Raw genomic sequence first — 25,451 nt, 5'->3', positions numbered from 1 at the left:
ACTGCACCACTCCTAAACTGAGAAAAGTCCTAACTTTAAGACTTTCGGTATTCACAGAAGGCATTTAGGAGTCCTAAAATTGGCACTCCTAACTTCTGTGAATACCGAAATGATTAAGTGCCTTCTGTGAATACCAAAATGAGTAAGTGCCTTCTGTGACTACCAAAATAGTAGTAAATTTAGGATTTTTTCCTAAGTTAGTTCTGTGAATCGGGCCCTCTGTTCTAAAACCATTCTCCCAGTTCTTAGTATAGTTTCTATGGTACATAGGCTGGATGCAGGACTCCAGGTGACTCAGATGTTGATTTCATTACTTATCAGACAACATGTTGATATCATCGCGGGCACACATATCATACTTGTGATCCTTTGAGAAACCAAATAAAGCATGTATGTTGTCGTCAGTTCAAACATTCTATGGACCAGCAATTGGTTGCTCATCTATAGGCAATACGTAATGTTGCAAATTCTTCATTTTGAGGCTCGAACATTAACAATGAATCAAGCCACTTAGAGTGTTGCATCAAAAAGTGCCACTGGTGAGACTAGTCTATCATAGTCAGCAACCTATTGAAGGGAAAGATGCATTGCTTGGCATTGTCTCTGGTGCGTTTGAATTAATTGCAGCATAGCGTTCCATTCAAGATAAGGCATTGGGCTGTTCCAGATGTAGTCCCAAAATAATTACCTTTAGAAAGTTTATGCAGCAGAATACAGGAGTCACTCATGTAGCATCCAATTTGCAAATGGATACATCCAGTTTTCGCTTAGTTCGTAATGCCGTGCGTATCGCAAATAATGTGCTAGAGTCTCTCTGCATCTGTGTTCAGGTGCATACTTGTACACCATGTTGCCGATTCACTTGGCAGAACAGGAGAAGGATGACAATACCACAGCCTATTAGCAGTACAATGGTTGGAAAACCTCCAGACAGGCTGGTGAACAAAGAGTGGAAAATGATGGTATCAGACCAAATACTGCTTTAAATCCAGTCACCATGCCAGATCCAATGTTCTTAAAAAAATATACAACACCAATTGTCAAAGATGAGTTGAATAACATTTGCACAATATCAGCAAATTATATCAGATGTTGCGTATCTAACAGCCTTTGAATCGTCTTTTTGAAGCAAAACTGACAATAATTTGCTTACGTTGCCAAAATGCATGTCCTTTATGTCAATACTCTGCCAAGGGATATTTCCAATTATGTTCTGAGGTGGCAGTTACCAAGTCTTTCCACAACACAACATTGTTTTTGAAACTTTTATCACATATGGCATGCCAGATTCCAGCCCACAACAAGTAACATTTGTTAAAAATAAATGAGAGCTATTATTTAAGAGGTCATGGTGTGTGGGGGTGGATGGAGTGGAAGTTACAGATTAAACACAACTTAACTCTGGCATCAAAGCGCTGAACATTACATGCTACGTTATAGTATCACACAAAATAGAATAACCTGGGGGGTTCTGCAATTTGCTGTACTGATATATACTGGATCGCCTTCATTTTCATTTATACATATCTAAGAAAAAGGAATTTTCCATGAATGGTCTAATTGTGAATTGTGCATGGTTTCATACAAGCCTATTGATTTATTTTTTGGGCAGACATGAAAATTAAACATTGTAATCAGTAGAGAAATTGTACCATGTATTAACCATGTCACTGGTGGACTGTCACTAACTGAAATGACGCTTTTTCCACTTGCTCAAAAATCAGTAGTATATATGTGGATTCTTTCTTTGTCATTGTTTTCTGTGTTAAAGTTAAATTGTAAGTTTCAAAAATGGATGTTTCATTTAAAAGTTGAGTAGGCATAAAACTTGACCTAAGTGTTTGGAATGTCCAATTTAATTGTATGATAGCTCTTAAATGAGCTTGTCCATGTGGTAATAACCCCAAATCCTGTTGTATTAGATTACGGGTGATGACAGAATGTGGTTTAATGAATACACCCTTTTAGAAAGCATGTGCATTCAACTGTTGATAACTTTAAAGACTGCTTGCAAATTGTCTTGATCTACTTGCCTAATTCTTTCGGCATGAAAGGAAGGGGTCCAAGACCAAAACAAATGATGCAAACTTAATACAATTAATATACAATAAACTCGGAGAGCAAAGCTATTGAATGCAAATGAATTTAATTTGGATTTGCATGTTCATCTTAATCAAAGGTTATAACTCATGACACATCATATTATAAACATTACAAGTTTAAATATTCGTGCCCACATACACAACAGGAAAGGGGAGGGGTGTGAGTGAGGAGAGTGTCAAAAGGGTAAGGGTAATCAGTGTCATTCAGTGACAAATCATCATTCTAAATTTTCAAAACTGCGTACATGTGGTCCTTTAGATAGAAGGCCACACAGGAGGCTCAAAAAGAGTCCGAGAGTGTTACTAATAAACAAAGGCCTAACTCCGTTGGAGCTGTAAATGTCTTGCTTGGGATCGGAGTAGGTCAAGGATTACGTGGTCTACGTTTCGACCCGGAATAGACGTAGGATAGTGCTCCTTACAGGTCGGGTCTTCGTCAGGACGGAGAAAGTTGTGGGTGGGCTTCTCCTATCTCAAGAGTCGGGAGATGGTGGATGATGGATATTGATTAGTCATCAGATCAATGTTACACCCTGTTCCCTGAAAATTCTCTAGCACCCATGAGGTCCAGTAGTCAAACCATGGAAGTGGTGGATCGTTCTCCACTTGTACTTTTAGAGATAAAGCTGGACGGACTGGAGGAATTCAATACTGGGTTCATAAAAAACTTTATGAATACTGTCACCACTAATACTGAACAAGAATGGCAGAGTAGCTTCGTCTCATATAGCACATACAGTGTGCTTTAAAATTTTAACCGTATGGTTCAGGTCGCTTAAGCACTAATATTCTTATTGACAAATAAGACAAGGCGGGATCTTCTCATTTAGCACAATATTTGCGCTTGGAAATTGATTACCATACGTTTCAAAAATGGATTGTGACATAGGTTTGCATGAAAGGATTAAATCGCCAGTTCTCAGGTTGAAAAGGAAGTGATTTTTAAAGTTCAGCCTACACACGTAGTCATTTGTTTGGAGGAGGGCACCATCATAAATGGGTTAGACTGCCTCCTGGGCGATTACACCCGTCTCGGTTTAAATCCGCGTCCAAAAGTCAGTCATGCCGCCGATCGCGTCTCTTTCTTTCTTTCGGCAGCTTCTTTTTCTGAGTATTTGTTTAGCTCATTGTAAATGGTGAATATTCCTGTTGCCATTAATCTTTTATTCTAGTAGCAAGTGGTCCTAGAAGATAATCAGAAACATACATGTTTTCTTTAATTAGGGAAAAAATGTTCCTTCACAGCTGAAAGACTTGAATGTTTTAACCATTGTCTGGCATAGTTTACCTACACTATCTTTAGTGACTGTTATAGGTGTTTATGTGTTAGAACGTGGATCGGCACGATTAGCTTTAGGTCCAGGTGTGTTGGAAAGAAAATGATGTATGCAGGTGCCTGAATCATATGACCTTAAGACTAAGGGCCTGATTTTGAGTTTGGCTGACCGGGCTACTCTGTCACTAACATGACAGATATCCTGTCCACAGTATTAAAAGTACATTATATGGACCTATAGCACTTGTAATACAGTGGACAGGATATCGGTCATTTTTGTGATGGAGTAAACCATCCGCCAAACTCTAAATCAGGCCCTAAATCTTCAATAGGGAACTGAGTAGAGTTATATGTCCCATTTTGGAAATATTTAAAATAAATTGAAACTACAAAAATGTGTTGCCCATATATTCTGACTCAATAACTTTTTTTGAAATCCTAGATTATGGCCAATCTTGAAGCCTGAGTATGTTGTAAAGGAACTCATGAATGGTATACTGACCAACAAGAAGATGATTTTTGCCCCTCCTTCAGTGAGGTTCTTTGTACTCATGGAAAGGTGAGTTCATCTTCCTGTTCACCAAGGTAGTAGGGCTTTTCCCAGTTATTCCTGTATGAAGTGTGGGTATTGTGGAGCATAGTGTGTGCCTTAGCATACTCCTGTATCTTAAATCGAGGCAAATGATTTAATAATATTAGGGATAAAACAAACATTTTGGTTATGAGGGAAAAAAAACAAAACCTATAGGTGGTCCATTGGGTATATGTCGGTGGAAGAGACCTCTTCCTATAAGCATTTGGATATGATGTTCACTAAAAATTTACAAAGGAAAATCCACTTAAATTCTTTAAAAATTAGAACCTGTACAACTGTGGGGCGCTTAAAGATATTTAAGAGAGACTTTGGTGGGCCATTAATAACTACAGTGATAACAGCCTACCAGACTATTGTTCCACGACAAATGTTGTATGGCACAAATCATAAGCCTAAGTTCGCCAACCTGATTGGAATAAAATGAAGAACAGATGCCTAGAAAATCTAATAAGGCCTCCCACCATTATCTATGATACAAGCTATCCATACAGAAATTGGTTTAACCTCCTGGAATATTATGTCAACTTATATAACTTTATAATTCTGGCAAAGAATGCAAGTGTGTTAAAAAAAAAAGTTTTCTTGCTTTGTATGAAAGAAATTTGCCATTGTGAACTGCGTTGTGCAAGAGGCACAAGGTGCTGGCTAAATGAATTGGTCATTTTGTAAGATGGAAGCGGGAGGAGGGGGCAAGATGGGTAGCCCCCCATTATTGTAAGCACCTCAGTCCGTTTACACACACACATACACACAGCCATCCGGGTGCTCATACCCCTGCCCTGGAGTGTTTCGGATCCACAGCTGCAATCCCTCGCATCTATGGCCCTCCCCAGGTCCCCAACAACTGGCACTCCCCAAAAATAAGTTGCCTCATCATAGACCAGATCTGAGGTGGCATTTGGGATCCCCAAGCAGCTCCACAGTTACCGGGTTTTTCATCATAGCCCCCCCATTTCCATTTTACTGTCTGCATGTTCCTCAGTGTGTACTATTTACTATCTGCAAATGTCATTCTCAGCTACCCCCATTCGCGCATGTCAGCCATCCATTTGTGGACGGTGGGTGGCCTAGGTTACATCCAGTGGATGGCAAGGCACCACTTAGCCAGTACCAACTCTAGTAGCGCAAACCTTTGTCTCATTTTAGCCCCTCTTTTGGGGGTCGAGAGCACTCCTAGGAGGCAAAACTTGACAGATGCATCCAATTTTATGTGTATGGCTTCCGATAGAGCACGCAGCACTTCCTACCAGTATCTCTGCAGCCTACCACACTCCCACGTCATATGTAGAAACGACACATCTGACCCACCTCTGGGACATACAGCCGACCTCAATGCAGTAATTCTGTGTAACCTTTGCGGTGTTCAGTAGGTTCGATGTAAATAATAAAAACTGGGCAAGCTTGCACTGTGCATTACTAGCTACTCCCTGATATGTTCACAAGCCAGTGTCCATTCTCCCTCAGTAAGTGGCACAGGTAAGTCACACATCTACCTATCCCAGACCACCATCATGTCCAGGGTTTTATAGTTGTAGGATATCAGGCCCCTACTGGAAACAGGATCCATCATCAGCCGCAGTGTCTATGATTCCACCGGCTTTGCAGGGAAATCTGTCCAGACCTCACAAGCCATGCGGGACGCCTTAGCATATTTCAAAAGCTAACCCGGCTGTAGTTGAATCAAATCCTGGGCTTTTCCCATCGTGAGGAAATTACTGTTTAGGTATAGGTCTCCAGCCATGGTGCAGCCCCTTCAAACCACTGTGTAATATCTATCACCGTTTGTATATGTCTGAAAGGCAGTAGCCATGTCAGGTGGGAGTAGCCTGGCGTAAGGCGCACACGTGGCCGACTACACCCACACCTCTGCAACTTGACGGACAAAAAAAGGGCAGTCCCTATGGACTATGGACTCTTGCACCCTACATTAGGTACATTGGGTGGTACGCACTGTCTCCCCACCCCGCCAGTAATTTATTTTCCACATTTGGGCCGACGGCTCACCACTGCACCGTATAATGTAACAAACCTGCAAAGTAATACATTTGCCGATCCAGCAGACCCAGTCCCCCGAGCTCCATGCCCAATTTCAGTATGTTCAATTTTACTCTGTTCCTCTTGCCAGCCCACAGCAAACACAAGGAGATCATGGACGGAGCGCTTAAACTTTCCAGACGTTCACCCCCAGTCACAGATCTGGGTTGAATCCATCATTGTTCTTTAGCTCACTTCGCCACCCCAGCTCAGACTCAGTCATATGCAAATATGTCTTGACCCTGTTCTTGATTGGAACAGGCCAGCCCAAACTGCCAAGCCAGGTCTTCCCTGGACCAGAAACACGCATCCTAGGACTGTTTTGAAGAACTCCCCTCATCAGCCAGGCTAGCTTAAATCCAGTGGCAAAGTGAGCAAGGGACCCACATCTGGGCATACCCTGCCAACTTAGGGCGAACAAAGCAAATACAAGGAGATGATGGACAGAGCGCTGAAACTTTTCAGATGCTCACCCCCAGTCACAGATCTGGGCTGAATCCATTATCACCCTGAGTTGGTGGGGTATTTAATGTAAGCTACCCTATTTTTAGTGGCAATCGTTGATTTGTCAATACAAATCACCTGTTTTGGCACATAGTACTACTTGAAAGCATGGCTTAGTGAACCAAGTACTGGCCTAATCTTATGCCACGGGTCATAACCTTCATCTCCCCCTACCTTTGCAGTGACATTGTCATTTCTGTAAAGCATTCTTGTGACAATAAGGTGTTGCCACAATGGTATGACCTACCCAAAGAAAGGTGTGGCCTGAGAAGGGTTTAGCAAATCCCAGTAATGTTTCACGTTACGTTTCTTTATGAGGCCCATGTTAATAGATAAACCAATCCATTTTTTCAAGAGGCCTCCAGTCAAGCCCCCATTCATCCATCGGTGTAGCCGTGAATGGTGATGCTCACTGATCCATTTTGCCATTTCGTCCAGCAAATGTCTTGCATATTTGTTTGTTTTCACAAGCTATGTGTACAAGCAGTTCCATAGTTAAAAACAATTGCAAATATGCAACTGGGGGAATTATGTGGTGGAACTTTCCAGACTCCTGGATTCCTCATAGTAAACTCAATCCAATATTTGTTGTTATCATTGCCTGGTGCAATTTCATCCCAGACAGTCTCAGACATATCTCCTTGAGATAATTCTTCTCCTTCTCTACTCTCACCAAAGTTATCATCCCCTACACTCTCTTGCCCACTGCTGGACTCCTGCCCCTCTCCAGAATCCACCTCAATGTCACTGTTACCCTCTTAATTAATATCTGGAGCTTCATCCGGAAATGTGAACTGAGATCCTCTGTGTCAATCTTAAATCGTTTGGTGTTCATGTTCTTAATTTAAAAAAAAGCACAGGTGGAAAATGTACCACCCTCCCTCACAAGACTTAGTTTTGTAACTTCTGTTGGATAAAAATCATTAACTATTACTTCCCACACCCAGAAAATTGGTGAGGACTATGGTTAAAAAAAAATAGATGGATAGATAATCCAAACCCTCCTTCACACTGCCCAATTTTGCATTATTATGATTTTAAAAATGTATCCTAACACACGCTATATATTCACAAAATAAGAATGTATAGCATTGAAAAAACAAAAAGTTTATAGATTAGTAATTTGCTCACAAGCTCCTAAAAACCCAACCTCTCTCCAACACACCCAAATCCCTGCCAGAGAAATTTGTCAGAGAGAGGGCTAACGTATCTTTTTGACTGCTCATGGCAGGAGTATGCTGACAGAGAAGAAGGACAAGGAAACACAGTGCACCTTTCAGTAGAAAGAGTCGCCCATTTTGTAATAACTGTCTGAGGTAAATTATAAAGCATTGCCGTCATATATAGTTTCATAAACTGAAAAAGATAGCTTAAAACAATATTGGTATTGCCAACATGACTTATTTTTGTTGTGCTGTTTTTTCTTTTGGTGAAATGTTTATTTAGACGTTTACATATATTTTCATTGTTAGTTTTGAATAGCTGACTATACTTTTAATACTGATGACTGAATTCAATAGTAATGTTAACCTCTACTGTAACTCAGATGATGGCCTCATTTCCATTTCCTTACAGTTCATCACATCAAGTCCCTCCATTGTATACAGCTTTGCCCTTGCAGAAAAGCAGTTACACATGATTGAAAAGGGCTATAACTACATGTGACACTGCCATTCTCCCATGGCATACCTTATTTCTTGCTGTCTTGTTCCTTTCCTGTTTATAATTGACCATAAGTAACCATGATCTGCAGCTTTATACTTGCATTCAGGTAGCAGAGCATAATTGAACAAGATTGTGTCTAAATATAATACTACTGCACACACCAAATATACCTTAGGCCATGCAGAATATCACTTCTCTTTGACAGAACTTCCATTTTCTCACCCATTACTCTTATTCACAAGATAATGAGCATCATTGAAAAGGGCCTGTATGTGAATTTCATAGTAAAGCTCGCCCTTTTATGCACCTAACATCATTGCGACTCTCAGTTAGTTTAAATGTCAGGAGGGCCTCGTTTTCAAAAGTTGGTTTCCACCTCTCAGAATCAGATTCTTGGTCACCCTTTGAAGTGGGACAGATCACTTGAGTCATGGGATGTGTGGTGGCAGATGACAGTAATGGAGCAGGAGACAGAGAGAAAGTGAGCTGCAAAGATGTGAGGGGGAAGAGGGATTTCTGCAGCGTGAAAAGTGACAGAGCTGCAAGTGAGGAAAAATGAAAGAGAGTGAACACAGAGAGTTGGCTACTGGAGAGGTGAAAGGCTGAAAAGAATGCACCGGTGCAGCAAGTGCAGTGTCAAGTCAAGGAAAGCTTTATTCGGCTGCTTTGTAAGACAGACATAAAAGCACCTACATTTCATAATATTTACACCAATATAACAATAAAACACAGTTCAATTTGTACAAGATGCTCTAGTTACAATTCAGTAATTGTACAACTCCTGAGTTGGAGCACCTTCTTTAAAAACTTGGCTAATCTCCGGGCTATATGCTAGTTTTCCAGTAGCTGGAGTAAAAACATGGCTAGGCGGCACTGTCTAAGCCCCTGATCTTTTAAAAAAGGAATAATCCAAACTTTCCTTGGCTCAGTATAACATTTACAGAACAGGACTAAGTGCATGGTGGATTAGGGGAAATGTTATCACAGGGGCACAGTGACAAATCATACGACCAGTCATTCATTTTAGGGAATGTCACTAGCCTGTGTACATTTCCCAGTCTGAGACTAGTTAAAAAGAGTCTGTTGAACATTCCGGGAACATAAGATAAATAGGGCTCCATCCCCAATGTTGTACGTAACAGCTGGTGTTGTCTCACGCTAATTGAAGAGATTTTCCCTGCCGCTCTGACAGATTCCAATAGGTTAAGATTTCTGGGGATTTCGATCATAGATGTAGGATTTGAAAAATATTCTGGATGGCCCAGATCGTTCATGAAGTCACAGACAAATCTGATCCATGGAATCCTTACAGCTCCCTCTAGCCTCAATGTGTTTTTCAGGATCTCCCTGTTTAGCTTGGTCTGCTCTTTACACCAAACTCTGTGCCACAGGAGTATTGGCTCTACTTTTATAACGTCAGCTATATAATGAAGACCCAGCTCTTCATGGCAGACAAACAAAGAGGTGCTCGGGGGTACAGAAAAAATGTACTTTAAAAAAGTGTTTTCAACTATTTGTAGTGGGATAGTATTTGCAAAACCCCACACCCCTGCCCCATAAAGTGCCATTGTAATACATTTTGCTTTATATATTTGCAGGGGTTCTGGGGATGGTTTCCTACCTAGTGTTTTGGGAAAAAATGACTAGAGCTGATGTTGATCTAGAAAAAGACAAATTTTTTGCAGATAGGGTATGAACCCATGAATCATGCTGATTGAATAATATGCCTAGGTAGGAAAAATTTCTAGTTGAAAGTAACTTCTTCCCGTCTATGAACATTTCTCGTATCTTCTGTGTCCCTTCTCTACATCTCATAACGTAGGTCTTGGAGATATTGGTATTAAGACCTAAATCCTTCATAAAATCACTGAATCTATCCAAGTCTCTCTGGAGGCCATTTTGGGTGCCTGCCATCAGCACAGTGTCATCTGCGTAAAGAAGTGTGGGTATAAAGTGCCACAAATTTGGGGAAAGTCTTTGCCCTTCAAAAGTAACGCTTCTCCTAGTCCATTAATGTAGAGGTTAAAAAGAAAAGGGGCTAGCACGCAGCCTTGTTTAACCCCTCGCCTAAAGGGAAAATCCTGAGTGCATTTGCCCCTCAGACCATATCGAACACTGGCATTAGCTCCGCTGTACAGCCGCCTTAAAAAAGAGATCATTTGGGGATCTACCCCTACCGTCTCAAGGACCTCCCACAGCCTGTTATGTCTAACAGAATCAAAAGCTGCAGAGAGGTCCACGAAGGCCAAAAAAAGCTCCCTTTTTTTGCTCTAGTATATTTGCCTATAAGAATAGACAAATTTAAACTCTGTTTCATTGTACCGAGCCCAGCACGAAATCCATACTGCAGGTCTGACATGGTGTGGGTGTCTTCTGCCCAATCTTGTAGGCGTTCCAGAATGACTCGTCCTACCACTTTGACCATTGAGTCCAGAAGAGAGATCGGTCTATAGTACCCTGGGTTCTGGCGATCCCCCTTTTTAAAGATAGGGATTATTGTTGATTGCACCCAGGTCACGGTAAATGATGACTTTATGCTGGCAATAATGATTTGAGTTTGAATAGGGCCACATAAAGAAACATTAAACTTAAACACATCAACTGGGACCCCATCGGGTCCTGGGGCTTTACCACCAAGACTAAGTGCCAGTACCCTATTCACCTCTTCCAAGGTAATTTTCAAGTTTACCCTATCACTATTACTTGTATTGGTATCAACCGTTTGCCACCCTGAATTTCTTTGATCACTATACACCTTGGAGAAATAACTAATCCAAGTTTCTTCTGGAATTGATATTTCAACAGAAGGGCCATTATCAGGAGATAAAAAGGGGGTCCTCAGAACCTTCTAAGACCTTGTGCTATCCTTCTGCTGGGCCGCACAATGAAGGGAGTCCCAAGTTTCGTTTCGTATGGTATGCTTCCTCTCTTTAATAGCCCCTCTGTATTCCGCTCTAGCCTGCCTAATTTTAGTTGGGGATCTAGGCTGCCTGTGCAATTCTTTTTTTAGGTTGGAATAAGCACTTGTCCATTTTGTATTGAACCACCCAGAATTTTTCGGTTTATTGCAATGCTGAGCCGTCAACAAGTTCTTAACCTTCCTGGAAATATCATTAAAATAATGCACAAAGGCGGCATTCGACGCTGAGTCACTCAGACAAATGTGTAATGCAGCCTTGCAATTCACTATCACATTTTTAGTCAGTAAATCAGCGTCTATATTGGCCCACCTTAGTGTGTAGCCATTTATTTTACTTAGAGCTATATTCCCCGATACTCGAGGTGGCAAATTAGACATCTTAGTTCTATAAGTAGGTAGCTTAAGGTGTAAAGAAAGGGGGAAATGATCACTTAAACTAATGTCTCCTACCCTGAAGGAGAGAACCATATGTGCAAGAGAACGTGAAGTTAAAATAAAATCAATAGTGGTAGCAAACCCTCTCTCATTAAATGTATGTGGCATACAAGAAGGATTGGCCAGTAATTCATTAACATAGGCAAGATCCAATGTAAAGATAAGCTCATTAAACAGATCCCCCACCCTAGAGTGACAAAAATGGGTACTACTCTCTACTTAATTTAACAAGCCGCACATTCTATCATCAGTATGATTACACAAAACACAATTAAAGTCCCCCACCAGCATTATCATTGTATCTTTGGCATTCCCCATACATATGACTTTCAGGGCCTCCATTATATTTTTTATCACTAATCCAAGGCCATCCTTAGGAACATTGTTATAGAGATTTATCAGTATGATGCAATGGGTTGCATTTAATGTTAGTTCAACTAGGCGATAATAACAGTCCCCCTTATGAAAATCAATTTTGTTTAGAGACAACCTATTGGAAATGTAAGTGCTAATGCCACCTTTTGGTCTTCCTCTCAGGCCCTTCACTGCCTGGGTGTGTAAAATTTTAAAACCATTTATGTGAAGGGGGGCAATTGCCCAAGTTTCCTGCAGACATAGGATGTCGATATTCTCTATAAATTCGACCCATACTGGATTCTCTAACTTGGTACGTAATCCTGATACTTTAAAAGAGATGACAGTGCGGGTATTAATAGCCGGCAAGGGTGTAGAGCTAACAAAAGTCATTGTAGCAGCCGTGGGGGTACCCATACGAGAGGGCACAAGCAATCCTGTGGGGTGCTCAGATTGTACCAATATGGCAGCCAAACCCGCTAACAAGTTCCTTTGTGCACACCATAGGTAGAGCTGCCTCTGACATTTCCACTATGTGTGTACCAACATACGAGGGTGGATCTAAAGGACTAAAGACTCTACCCTTTCCCAGCCTTCCCCCCCTGTCAACAAAGGATACCAGTCATCAACCTCATCCAAAGTATAAAGTGGGTCAAAGGAATTGTAAACTGGGAATTCATATCTCTGCTGTAATGGGCCTCAGACATTTCTTATTTTTGGAGGGTTTTGTGATGCCAGAGGGGGTTGGTAAAAGAAACCCAGTGGGACCATGCTTATCCCATTACTTCTAATCGGACAGTGGATAATCATACCTAATATGTTTTTGACCAAATTCGGTGACTTGAAGGTAATCACTACGCAGTCCCCAGGGAGCAACTTAATGGAACTTCCAACCCATGGAATTCGGCGTACCATCTTGAACTCTGAGAACAGCACATTGGAATGACCAGTCTTTGTGCTCAGATAGTGTAGCGCCTTATTTTTCAGGGTTGACCAGTGCTTGATTTCTCCATGAGGGAGTAAGGGCACATTAGTTAAGACCCCAGTATAAGGTGTAGTTTCCGGGGGGAGGTGCAGGTGTCTAGGCACCGGTAATTTACCTCTCTCTATGTTTGAATGAGCTAGATTATTAGCAGTCTGCCTCCCTGTGTTCATTTTATAACTCTACCCAGCTAGGTTTACCTGCATAGGAATATGATCAGGACCATTACCCCCTCTACTTCCACACTGTCTGGTAATGGGGGGCACAAGATGGCTCTGCTGTGAAGGCAAAGTGGACTCACCTAGCGCCCTGGGTCGCAATGTATGGTAGGGGATCGAGCGACAATCTACGCTCTGTCAGAGCTATTTCATGTATCAGGGCTCATTCTGCCCTCTGTAGGAAGGCATCTAGACTTCCAACTACCCCCTGCCTTGTTAACTTTTTCTGTATACTCATTCTGTCAGCCCCACAAATTTCCTATATACTTTACTTATACTCTAGAAATAGCATACAGTCCAAATTTCGCAAGATACACTTGAAGTCCAAAAAGTATGAAATTATAAATACACCTATATTAAAAATGACAATTCCATGGCCCAGTCCAGTCTCCTTTGGGCTCTGACGGGATCAGACGGGACAGCCCTTGGCCCGCATGCGTCCCTCGTAGCAGGAGGCGAAGCTCACTTTATAGGCGGGCTGGCGCTGTTGCGGTGACATGTGTGGCTCCTGCCGCTGCGCGCTCGGCTTCCTGGTCTTTGGTGTCCTCTGTGGCCTGTGAGCTGATTGCAAGGTACAATTCCAGAAGACAAAGTGCAATGTGCAAAATGAAGTGAGTTTATACAGCAGTGTCACCCAGCCAAGTGAACCCTGACAATGCTGATTTTACTACCCTCAACTGTAGTCAAAGGGGCCATTTCCTCTCTTGCACAGGGTCCATGGCATCCTTGCTAAGCTAACACAGGACAAATGAGTAAAAGCTTGACAATGGGTAAGACACTTGTGATGGAAGAGTAGACATGATTGAGTTGTAGGAGAGGTTAGAATGTGTAGATAGGTGCAGGAAAGGAGACTCAAAGAGATACAGAAGATTGTACAAAGAGCTGCATGAGAGGTGAAATTGTAGAGTGAGAGTACGAAAAGATTAGGTGGAGCTGCAGGAGAGGTGAAAACAAATATAGCGTGTGCTAGAAGAGACTGGTTTGAAAGTGGAGTTACAAGTGGAGAGAAGGTCGGTGAAGGAAGACTTGTTTGAACAATATTGCATGGCAAAGTGGGATCTAGTGGAGTAGAGTCATTCATGGTTCCATTCTCTTATTTACTGCACTCAGCTTTACCTGACCTAAATAAACATGATCCTGACACAAGTACTTTTTTTAGCTCTGTTCTGCAGCCTTCAGAAGATGTGGAAAACCTGAAGCAATTGTGAAAAGATTTTTTGTGACTTGTGTTAGGAAAACTTGAAAGGTATTTTTCAGAACACTATAGCTAGCTTTGCTTGATTCATATCCAGACATAGCTGAGAATGTTTTAAACTCGGATTCACATGCCATGGGGATGGATGGTATTGAAATTACATAGGGATTGTGTTGCATAAACTACAACTCCCTTCCTTTACAGAGCAGAACTATTCCTGCCTCAGCCTCTGAAGGCTGTCTAAGGTGATAATGCCACCAGTGAACTTTTATGTACCTGAAGCAAACTACTGTACCAATCATGCCCAGGGTACAGCTGAATCTGTCTGTGTCAGATTTTTGTCGGAATTGTTGCATGTTGCCTGGTGGGGGTGCCTTTTGACACCTGTGGGGAGTTACATACCAGACCGCTATATTGGTTGAGATTAACCAAATAAGGGGGGGGGCAGAATAACCTGTCTAAAACCTGGGCATTTAACAGTACCACAAATAAACGGCACTCTGTAGATATAAATCTAGCAATTCATTTGTCAACAATAACCAACAATAACCAAATGTCTAAAGCAGTGGGATCTACAGGTGACTGTGCACATTGGTGTTTGATTGTAGGAATAGGTGAATAGCTCAATGAAAAGGTGGCACACTCATTCACACTTTGTGTCATTTTTTATGGGTTGGGAAAGTTCTACAAAAAAATAAAGATGCCTTTAAGTTCTGTGTTTATTTTTTTTACATTCGAGGGTGTTTCACAGACAGAGTTCAAATGTCTGGCTATGTCTTCGACAAATTGCTACAGCATTGGTGTTTATTTTTCTTTCTCTGACTGTAAACTGAGTGGAGATTTTAAAGTGAATTGTGTGAAAAAGTATAGGAAGCTGGCTCTGTATATGATATTGCCACTAGGTGGTAATACACAGAGTCCAGGGGTTCCTCATAAGTGTACAGGGCTCAATATAAAACCCAAAATACTCTATTAGTGGTGGTGTGGGCGAGGAACTGTAGGCCTCACAAAGAGGAGTGTAAGACATTTATTGCACAACCATGATCACTAATAGACGCATGACTCAAAAAGGAGATCCACACCAATTTAGAAAATATACTTTATTTGTATTTTATTTTAAGACTTAGATATTCGCAATCAGATTTTTAAAATAAAAGTACTTTCCACTTTCAAAAGTTGACACGTAGAATATTTTCAGAATCGTTCAGTGTTATCCTATGTGGAAAACAATATCACGGTTGAACAGGTAAATACCACACTTCCTGTTCCAGTCTTAGGGACCAAAGGTCAGGAAGGGCAAAGGGTCAGGCGAGTACCAAAACTGCACCACTAGCATCACAGGGGTGGCTGGTTGCCGAGGTCAAAGTCGGAGTTCGGCACAATGCGTTTCAATGGAAACTAGAGGTACCTGGAGCCACACTGCTTACAGGTAAGATCGGCTGCAGAAGCCAAGCTTTGGGTGTTAAAACAAGCGCTGGGGCACAAAGCAGCATGGAACATACACCACCAGCGTCACAGGGGTGGCTGAGTGCAGGATGCCAATTCAGTCTTGGGCGCCTAATGTTTCTCAATTGAGTTTCTTCTTTTGACAAACCGGCTGCAGGCCTTGCACTGGAGGTTGTAGAAGGGAGACCAATGATATCAGAGGTAAGTAGAGGTGTAGGGGGTTGTAGGGCCGGAAAGATCCAACCTTAATGGTTCAATGACCGTGGAAGACTTTGAATTGTGAAATTAGAGGTCAAAGGTCAACAGACATGATCCCTCCAACACCAGTTAAACCAATGAAAATGCAAGTATTTTTCAAGACAATTACAATAATGCAACACTAGTAACACATGATCCAAGGGTCTGCATAAAGGTTTGATCTGCACACATTGAAAAATAAGGTTCCACGAAAGTATTGTGATCTACATATTCCTTTATTTTGATTTATTTCTTCACAGTAGCAACGCGTTTCTAATGTTCTCTTCTATATTTTGTTTGACGGCGTTATACACAAAAGGAGGGATACTCTGCCTGAGACATATTTTAAGATTCATGAGTCGACCATGGCTTGCTCTCACCTAAGAAGTGTTATAGATAAATAGACGCTAAAACTTGGACTTTAATACGTAAGCACAGTTCTTTGATATTGCCATCACCTCGAAAGAGAAAATATAGAAGAGAACATTAGAAGTACTTTGTTTCGACTGGGGATTATGATATCCCAGTCATTCAGAAAGGATAAATACAAGGTGGATGGCACCTGAGTAAGAAACCATACACTACCCAGAGGACAGTTAATGAGCCCTGAAGAAGTTCTTAAACAGGACGAAAGGCATTGGCTACTGTGAAGAAAGAAATCAAAATAAAGGAATATGTAAATCACGATACTTTGGTTGAGCGTTATTTTTCAATGTGTGCAAATCAAACCTTTATGCAGTTGTTTGTTGTTAAAGTTTCTTTCACTAATTTAGGAAATTAAGGGGTCATGTTTCCTTTGATCTTCGCACCAAAAGCCAACAATATTCCCAAGATATGAATAACTGCGGTATTGTATCCTAGACCTCTCTTGTGAATCTTTCACATGATCCAAGGATAGTGCAATAACGACCTTGAAACACCTAAACAAGTACAATTAGAGGTCAAAGGTCAAAAAGCATAACCTCCTCCAAACAACCTCACCCCACCAAGAAGCTGTGGGGTTTTATACTGTTTAACTACATCTGTAGCCACACACAAGTGTCCCTCTTTCCCCTATGTGCCCAGCACCCCTGCCCCTTCCAATCATTTTCGTATACCTCTGTTTGTCTATACCTTTTTGTTCACGTCTGTAAATGTTATTTTTTTTTAACTCCTTGTAAAGCGCTCTGATACCTTCACGGGTCAAGTTTGCGCTCTATAAAACACTAAAAATAAATAATAAAATAAAAAACACAGTAACTGAATAGGATGTAAGTACTCATCACGACAATTCCAATAATGACTCACTTGTAACAAATGATCTAACAGTAATGGATTAATGACCATGAAACACTTAGTACAGTAAAAATAGAGGTCAAATCACATGAACACCATACTAATTTAACCAAGACAAAATGTAAGTACTTATCATGATGATTCAAACACTATAATACTTGTTGAAAATTATCTAACCATAGTGTAATAAACACCTTCGACCAAATATTATGACCTCTTCAAAAATTAAAACAAATACTTTTTTTTCCTTTTTTTGTCAAGTCCAATAATACCACACTTGCTGAAATTGATCCACGGATAACAGAATAAAAACTAAAAAAGTTTAGTCAGGGGTCAAAGGTCACGTTTTTTAACCTCTTCAAAAATTTGACTAGTTGACCTGTGAGATCTGACAATGACTTTTCCAAATATACCTCACTTTGCATAAACAATTCCTCTGTTACAAAGATACATCCTTTGCACACTTCCAAGAGCTACCATTTAGGGTCAAAGGTCAAGGACTGTGACCTTCAAGAGACTATGCATGAAATCATTTGCAACCTATTCACAAAATCTGCCTCACTACTGTGCATAAAAGTCAGAAAATACATTTTGAGATGTTGAACACATTTCCAATAACAAGATTGAGACCATTATATGAAAAACAGCAACAGCCGAAACAGCATGCCAGCCATTTTGTAACACGTAAAGTGCTGTCAAAACCAGCATAAAATATGTATTTTCATGTCTTTACTAACAGGAGTCTCTGAAACATCCATTTTACTACTGTGAACCAATTCTGCTAGGTTTATGCATTTAGATTCTGCACAATACAAACATGTAAAAAATATATGTGCCTTACATCTATATCATAGTATGACAGATAGCCTTAAAAAACAGTAAGTAAACAGAATAATAATAAATATTTCTGCACATCTGCATTTGGAAAACACTTTTTTGTATTACCCTACCAACGCAGTAATTTACACATCATTTTTACAGTTACCTGTCAACCACCTTTTATAAATGTATGTTTTATATATATATTGATGGTACAAGAAGTACTGAAACCAAAAATACATAGTTTCCCAAAATTATAATCATAATTATACAAATTACATCATGATAAAGTAAAGCACTCCAAAAAGCCATTAAATGGCTTAGCACTGAAGGATTTTCAATGGGCACTAATAGGGTTAAACCACAAGTTAAACCCTTCTCTACTTGACTGGAGTCTGAGGGTATTCCAGGGGCCAAAAAACAGATAAAACTTTGCAGAAATCATCGGTTGTGACCCAAGTTTCCTGTACCAGGACAAGTACATATATTTTGACCCATATATCTAGGGCTAATTTACTCAACATGGGGCAATGTTCCAACTTAATATCTTAATCGAATATGACATCCCCCAGTCGTTGGGTTAAGGGACCAATGGCTTGACATGACTCTCAGGACAATACAGCTACCTCCACATTTCAACACTGAGGGCCTGGGGCCCTCTGTCAGGAAAAGGGACATTGTTCACTGGTGTGGTGCTGATAATCTCCATCGAGAGGCCTGGATCTCAGTCATTCTCTGGCATGTCATTTAAAATACAGGGGCATATTTATGACTTACGTGGCACAGGGCAGCACAACAAGTTGCTGCGCTGCCCTGCATCACAGAGAAAGGGCAGTAATGTGCTGTATCTATCCCGTGCAGTGCATTCCTTTCCTTTTCTCTTGCACTGGCATCATTTTGGCAGCCTAGCGCCAATATAGGCGTACCTTGCACCATGGTGCAAGGGTGCCTGTGTTGCAGGCAGGATTGTTTTTGTGCAGGAAGGTGCAACTTCATGCACAAAAACAATCTTGAGAGGCGTTTTCCTCTTTAATTGTATGCTGCAGAATGTTGCACCTCTCTTGGGGAGGCATATCTGTTTGGTGCATTCTCAGCTTTACCTGTTCTTGTAAATCTGGGAATAAGTTAAAATCCATAGGGGAAACACCCACACAAAACCCCATGGAAACGCCTACCCTAGGACCTGCGATTAGGCCACAGCTTTTTTCGTTTTGTTCCCAGCGCCATATCCTGTAGGGGTGGAGTAGAAAAAACGGATTCCTCGGTTGGACAGGAAGGGCCACCGATGACAGAAACGCAGCCCATATCAGACCCAGGGTCACATACATGAACTGGTGCAGAAGGGTCAGATTGAACTATAGTGGTTCTAGAGTGCAGTAAGAAAAAGATGCCTTTCAGCTAATTGGATCTCCTTGTCTATGATCCCCACAGCTAGCGTAATAAAGGTGTCCAAAGAAAACCGTCTGGGTCAGTGCTAACTTTTGGTTGACTCAGTTTGCTTTTCCCCTTGAAACTAATACAATCAAACAATTTAGCAAGTCATCTTACAAGTAACAGTCAACATAGCAACAGTACTTGCGGCCGAGCTCTAAATCAAGAAGCCATGAGGAGGGGACCAGCCTCTGCCAGTCAATGGTCTGATGGGTGAAGACGCGCCCGCTCTTAGCCTGGGCTTTACCTGGGCACAGCCAATTGTAGCCCATGCATGTCCTGTGATGGTGCAGTAAAGCACTTAAATAGTGCTGAAGGTAAACTCCCCACACCCGATGGCTCCTTGGGCTTTAGTCCCTGAGCGCTGCAGCCCTGCACCTCTGCTCCAAGTGTGCGCTGTGCGCAGCTGATGCAGTAAAGCACCTAAATAGTGATGAAGATAGACACCTCACACCGGAAGGCTCCCGGGGCTTATAATCCTTAACCTCAGCAGTCCCTGCATGTCTGCTCCAAGTGCGCGGCAAAGTCAGGTATTTAATTTAATATTTAAGAAAGCATTTTGAGATTAAACAGATAATTGTGCAGAAGTTTCAAGCTGGTACGTTGTGACCAAGTCAATAATGTACTGATTATTCCATGGTGATTTGGGGGACTAAATTAATATCTTTTTGGATGTTTAAAAGCGATAGTATTTAAGATTGTAATTTAGACCATACAGACAAGTGGAAAATAAAATAAGGATCTTGGGCAAACAGTATTGAATGTAAAAGAGATCTCAACACTATACAACACTGGAGATTTTCAGGGATTATCCACCGTGTAACAGATGTAGAGTGGATTCTTTGAAGTACAAAAGGTGTGCAGAAAGGAGGATTTCCACTTTATAATCAACTGCGCAATTTTTCATTCAATTTTACAAAATTCTTCTGTGGGGGCAGGATTCTCCCATGAACTCAACAGAGGTTCTAGCTCACTCTACATGCTAACATAGGATTGACCTTGTCAATTGGTTGCATGTATGGGGCCTGATTCTATTCTGACGTACTTTTGTAGTACTACTGACTTACTTCTGGAATTCAGGATCGTGAAAAGAGTATGTCACACCTAATCATAGCAAAATATTTGTGAATTGGGCCCTGTAATAAAAAATATGCAAACTTATTTCCATTGCCTCACACAGAAACAATAGAAGGAATATTGATTCTCAACCCTACTCCTTACCACAAAGTGCCAATGTCACTATAAATGTTAGCACATGTAAAGATCATTTTAATATCTTTCTACAAGAAGTATTTGTAAATGCTACAGATTCAGATTCTGACCTCCTTTTATTTTCCCACAGAATTTTCCCTGAACGATTCATGGCGGCTCTCAACAAAATACAGGATGCGTATTGCGATGGTCCCGTACGATATGAAGGCAAAGAAAAATAGAGAAGCCTATGCTGTGAGAGATCTAGGCTGATCTAGAAACCATAGAAAAGCTGACAAGGAACAAGAGCATGCTGTCTTTTAATGCAAGCGCCACACCTTATTTGGCCCGAAACTATTTAGCAATATTTGATAAAACTCATGAAATGGTAGCAACTTTCAAAAAAAGTTACAGTGCATTCCATGAAGCCAGAGATTCTGATAGTGGTATTAGAAAATAAATATTTGGGAAATCCTCTCAGCCTAATTCACAAAACATCTTGTGCAAGATTATGTTCCTGAGAGGAGACCCTGTTCACAGAATCAGGAGTGAACAAATGCTGCCATTGTCAAAGGGATTTATACACAGTGAAAGTCCACCAGCATGGTAGAATTTACATCTAAGCAAATATTCACACATCTGTGGGCGTATGTGCATTCCACGGTGGGACCACCTTAAACATTTTAACCCCCACAAACTTAGGAGCAGTAATAAATCGATTTTGAGACTGGAAATAAAAATGGAACATCACTAATATTTATAGAGAATTATTTGCGAAACGTACTAGTTTGTGGGCGTTCAGAAACTTCCAATAAACAACTACTCCTTGGGACATCCAGTTTCCCACACTTGAGAGGGATTTACAGATGCAGAGAGTGCTGCCCTTATGGTGGAGATCTCTGCACATGTACATGGGAATACACCTGCCAGGAATTCATGTGCGAAATCTTGACAGGTGTAAACATTTGCGGTCAAATTTAACTTTGGGGCTGATTATGATGTCGGAAGGACCGCGACCGACCGATCGACCGTCAGTTGCGGTCCTTCCAACATCTACCACTGTGGTCCACCCCCCGCATTACAATGTGGCGGGTGGCGGCAACAGGCAGACGGAACGTCTGCTGGTGTTCCAATGGTCTCCTTCAGCCCATCGGAGCATCAGAAAGACAACATGATCCCCTAATGACTGTGGAGCCAGCCTCCGCTCCGCCATCAGGATTATGATGTCATTTTCCGACAGCCAGGCTGTCGTAAAGTGACTTTGAGGGCCCCTAGCAGCACCCCTTTCGCCTCTGACCTTTCGCAATTGTGCCTAAGGGGAACATAGAGTGCCCCCCTAAGCATCCCTGCACCATGTGGAAGGCACCTCACGGTGCCTTCCACAGGGGGAAGAGCTGTTTCCAGACATCCATTTTGCTATGGCAGCCTTTTCTGCCTGCAGCACAAGCTGCCATAGCAAAACGGATGTTTCCAACCCGCCTATAGGCGGTCGCATCCAAACTGTGAGGTCGGAACTGCTGACCTAAGGTCGAACAGTTCCAGACTGCTACGGTGTCGGCAGACACAAGTCTACCCAACATGGTAATGAGGCCTTATGTGTGTAGGGCCCAAAATTCAAATACAGCTTGTCATAATTCTACATGCGTAACGCAATACGCCAATGATCACTGCTGGGAAGACGCAATAGTTTCAGCATCACAGGAAGACTCCTGGAGTTCTTCCAGAATTTCAAAAAGTCTGTAATGCACTCAAAATGTAGGACTAAGCGAACATGAATACATTTGCAACTTGTCCTTAGGCCTGTTTGAGAGTCAGGCACACTATCAGATGAGGATTGAACATTGTACTTACCCAGGCCCGTGACTGGGAATACATGCAGGACCTGAATTTAAGGATTTCAGTTCCTCCTACTTTCTATACTTCAAGGCCTATTCATGCATACATTTCCCACTTGTTTCCAGCAGGAGGAAATGTGTGCAGAAACAGTTCTGATGTTACTGGCTATATTTCCGCATCCAGTACAAAATATTTCAATGTGTGGGGGCAGTAGCCTCCCCAGGGATTTTGCTCTGCCAACTCATATTGGGGTGATTAGTGCACATATAAATGACATTGTCAAAAACCAGATGAGGGTGACAAAGGTTCTTCCTATACACCGTTTAATTCACATATTTTGCCTCAGACGAATGTGCTCTTCAGCGAATATCCTTCTAAAATCAGATGGATACTTTTGTTTAGTTAAAGTGTAAAATTACTGTCGAATAGGGATATCCCCCATTTAATAAAATGTGAGTAAGTGCCATTGGTACATAAAATAGAAGCTTTGGGTTAATTAGCGAATACAACATACCCAGGTGAGTTACATTGGCTAAATAACTTCATGTGCACATTATATATTTGTTCCATAAGTAAGTGGCTTAGCAGAATATGGCTCAACATCATTGGTTAACAAAGACTAAACCCTATCCAATGGATTCCAAAATAAGTTGTAAATATGTAAATAGGATAATGCCCACACTTATATGTGTATGTTTAGAATTGCAGGGAAGTGTAGCAAATGCATTGCAAAGGAATGTGGATACCCACAAACTGATGGCTCTGTGGATCTTCAGGTCATAGGCATTGTCCCACAGGGTTCCTCCATCAGCCCACCCTGTTTAATGTAGACGTAGTCCTTTCAGCTCACCTCATCAAGGATTTCTGGCTATCCTGCAGGTGTTATGCAAGTAATACCAGTGCTTTAAATGGTCCGGTACTCACCAGTACTGAGTACCAGCACTTCTGAATTTTCGGGCCCTCAGTACCGGCCCTTCTCATTAGCCAAGGGAGAGTACTGGTACCCTAACACAGGTCAGATTCCGCTCTGCCTCCCAGGAACTTGTAAGGGCGCCAAGCCTCCTGCAGTCGCTGCTGGAGATTTATTTCGTGTGCATGTGTGTGTGCTCGCGTGCACGCTTAAGTATATCTAGTATTGTGCTAAACACCAACAAATAACAGTATGGCATTAAGAAGCAGCAAATATTACAAAACATGGTACTGTTCACATATCATCCAATTTGGGTTTCATTTTGTGTAATGAGTTAACCTGTTTCGTTTATATAAACACATTTCTCATGTGTTTTTCATAGTTGCTGCAATTGATATAGAAATCATTATGCATCATCATATGTCGCCATAAGCCCCGCCCACTAGCCACGCCTCTAGCTCATATTAATGAGTACCTGCACCTATCACTTTCCATTTAAAGCACTGAGTAATACACAGATAAAGATAAAACTAGATGGGACCTGTGATCAGGCTCATACCAACATGAATGGTTTAAAGGCAGGAGCAGTCTTGACATCCTCAACTAAAGCTGAGCTCAGATACAGCAGAGCTTATCAACCTGGGTGGGCCTGCCTGCTCCTGGCCTTCTCTCTGGTGCCCTCATGAACTAGGGCAGTGCCCCACTATTGCCCAAGCTGTTAAAAAATCATCATCGATGGCTCATTATTCTTCCCTGCTAAAATAGATAAAGACCCCTCTTTCCATTATCAGCTTCTAAAATGTCTAATATAAATATTGCCTTTCCTACCTGAATCTGCTCATTATGCCACCATCTGTGCATTTATCGGTTATCGGTTAGAGAATGCGCTTTATTTCGGTCTTCCAGTTTACTAGCTTCAGTGCCTCCAGCTAGTACAAATCTGTGTGGTGCGTTCACTCTTCACTTCACCACATCATGCTTCCATTTCCAGCCATACCCATTCTCTGCTCCGGCGTCCTAAAGAAAAATGTATTGCATTCAAATGCTTGCGCATTTGTTTTAATGCACTACGTGACTGTGGCCCTGCATGCATTAAGGAATTATTTTCCTGTTATGCACTATCTAGAGGCCTTTATTCATTGTTTGCTCATTTTCTTGGGGTTCCCAAAGTCAAGTAATCTTAGCAAGCGGTCAGACCTTTGCCTATCAGGGATGAACTCTATGAAACTCCCTTCACTCCAGTCTGAGACCCCAAACACATCTGTAGAACTTTAGAAAACTGCTGAAAACTTGGCTGTTTGCTCAATGAATTTCACTAGAGCATTGGTTGTCCAATGGCCTTTAAAGCGCTTATGACTATAGAACAATTACTGTACCATACTAAGAGGAACTTTCACACTTGTAATTCTGCAAAATTATGCTGATCCTGCCTTTCTGGATATGAAGTAAATTTATTGACATTTTTGTATGAAGTCTGTTTTATGTGCAGAATATGTTCTAAGAAGCTGGCCGCAAGGTCATCAGCATTTATAGGGCAGAAAAAAGATTATGAGAATGTAACAAAAAATATTGATTAAATCCAGCAAATGAATACCAACATCCTTCTCTATTTATTACATGATTCCAATAACTTGATTGCAGGCAAAAACCGAACCTCCTGGGAACAAAGAAAAATATAATGCATGTGACGCAAGGAGCCAAACCATCAGCAATAGCTGTTACGTAGTTGAGAAAACCATCAACTTACAGTTAACTTTATATGCGATCTTCTATGATACTGCTTGAAGACATATAACAAACACATGTATCACTTTGACTGGGCATTAACAACATTACCATAACTTATTGACATATAAATCATTCAAAATTGGTGTATTATCAACATATATATGTAACTATTGCCATGGTAGTGTTGCCCCTATCAGTGACAATTACATTCAAATTTAAAATCTCTGCATGTTCTGTCACAAAATAAAAGTCCCTTTTAGAAATCTAAGAGCAAAAGATACACAAATGATGGACGAAT

General features: G+C 41.3%; 1 protein-coding gene across 1 annotated transcript in view; it reads left to right on the top strand.

Moving 5' to 3' along the window:
* LOC147727987 (estradiol 17-beta-dehydrogenase 11-like) overlaps positions 1-21,433 on the top strand; it is a 287,990-nt gene extending 266,557 nt beyond the window's left edge. Inside the window, exons 6-7 of the mRNA XM_086961899.1 lie at positions 3,821-3,937; positions 20,831-21,433. Coding sequence (XP_086818025.1) covers positions 3,821-3,937; positions 20,831-20,921 — 208 coding nt within the window. The 3' untranslated portion in view covers positions 20,922-21,433. The remainder of the gene's footprint in view (positions 1-3,820; positions 3,938-20,830) is intronic.
* The last annotated feature ends 4,018 nt before the right edge of the window (positions 21,434-25,451 follow it).

Source organism: Lissotriton vulgaris, chromosome 3_1, assembly GCF_964263255.1.
Source record: "Lissotriton vulgaris chromosome 3_1, aLisVul1.2, whole genome shotgun sequence".
Classification (NCBI taxonomy): domain Eukaryota; kingdom Metazoa; phylum Chordata; class Amphibia; order Caudata; family Salamandridae; genus Lissotriton; species Lissotriton vulgaris.
Note: the sequence above shows the minus strand (reverse complement) of the source record. Positions and strands in the feature narration are given on the sequence as shown.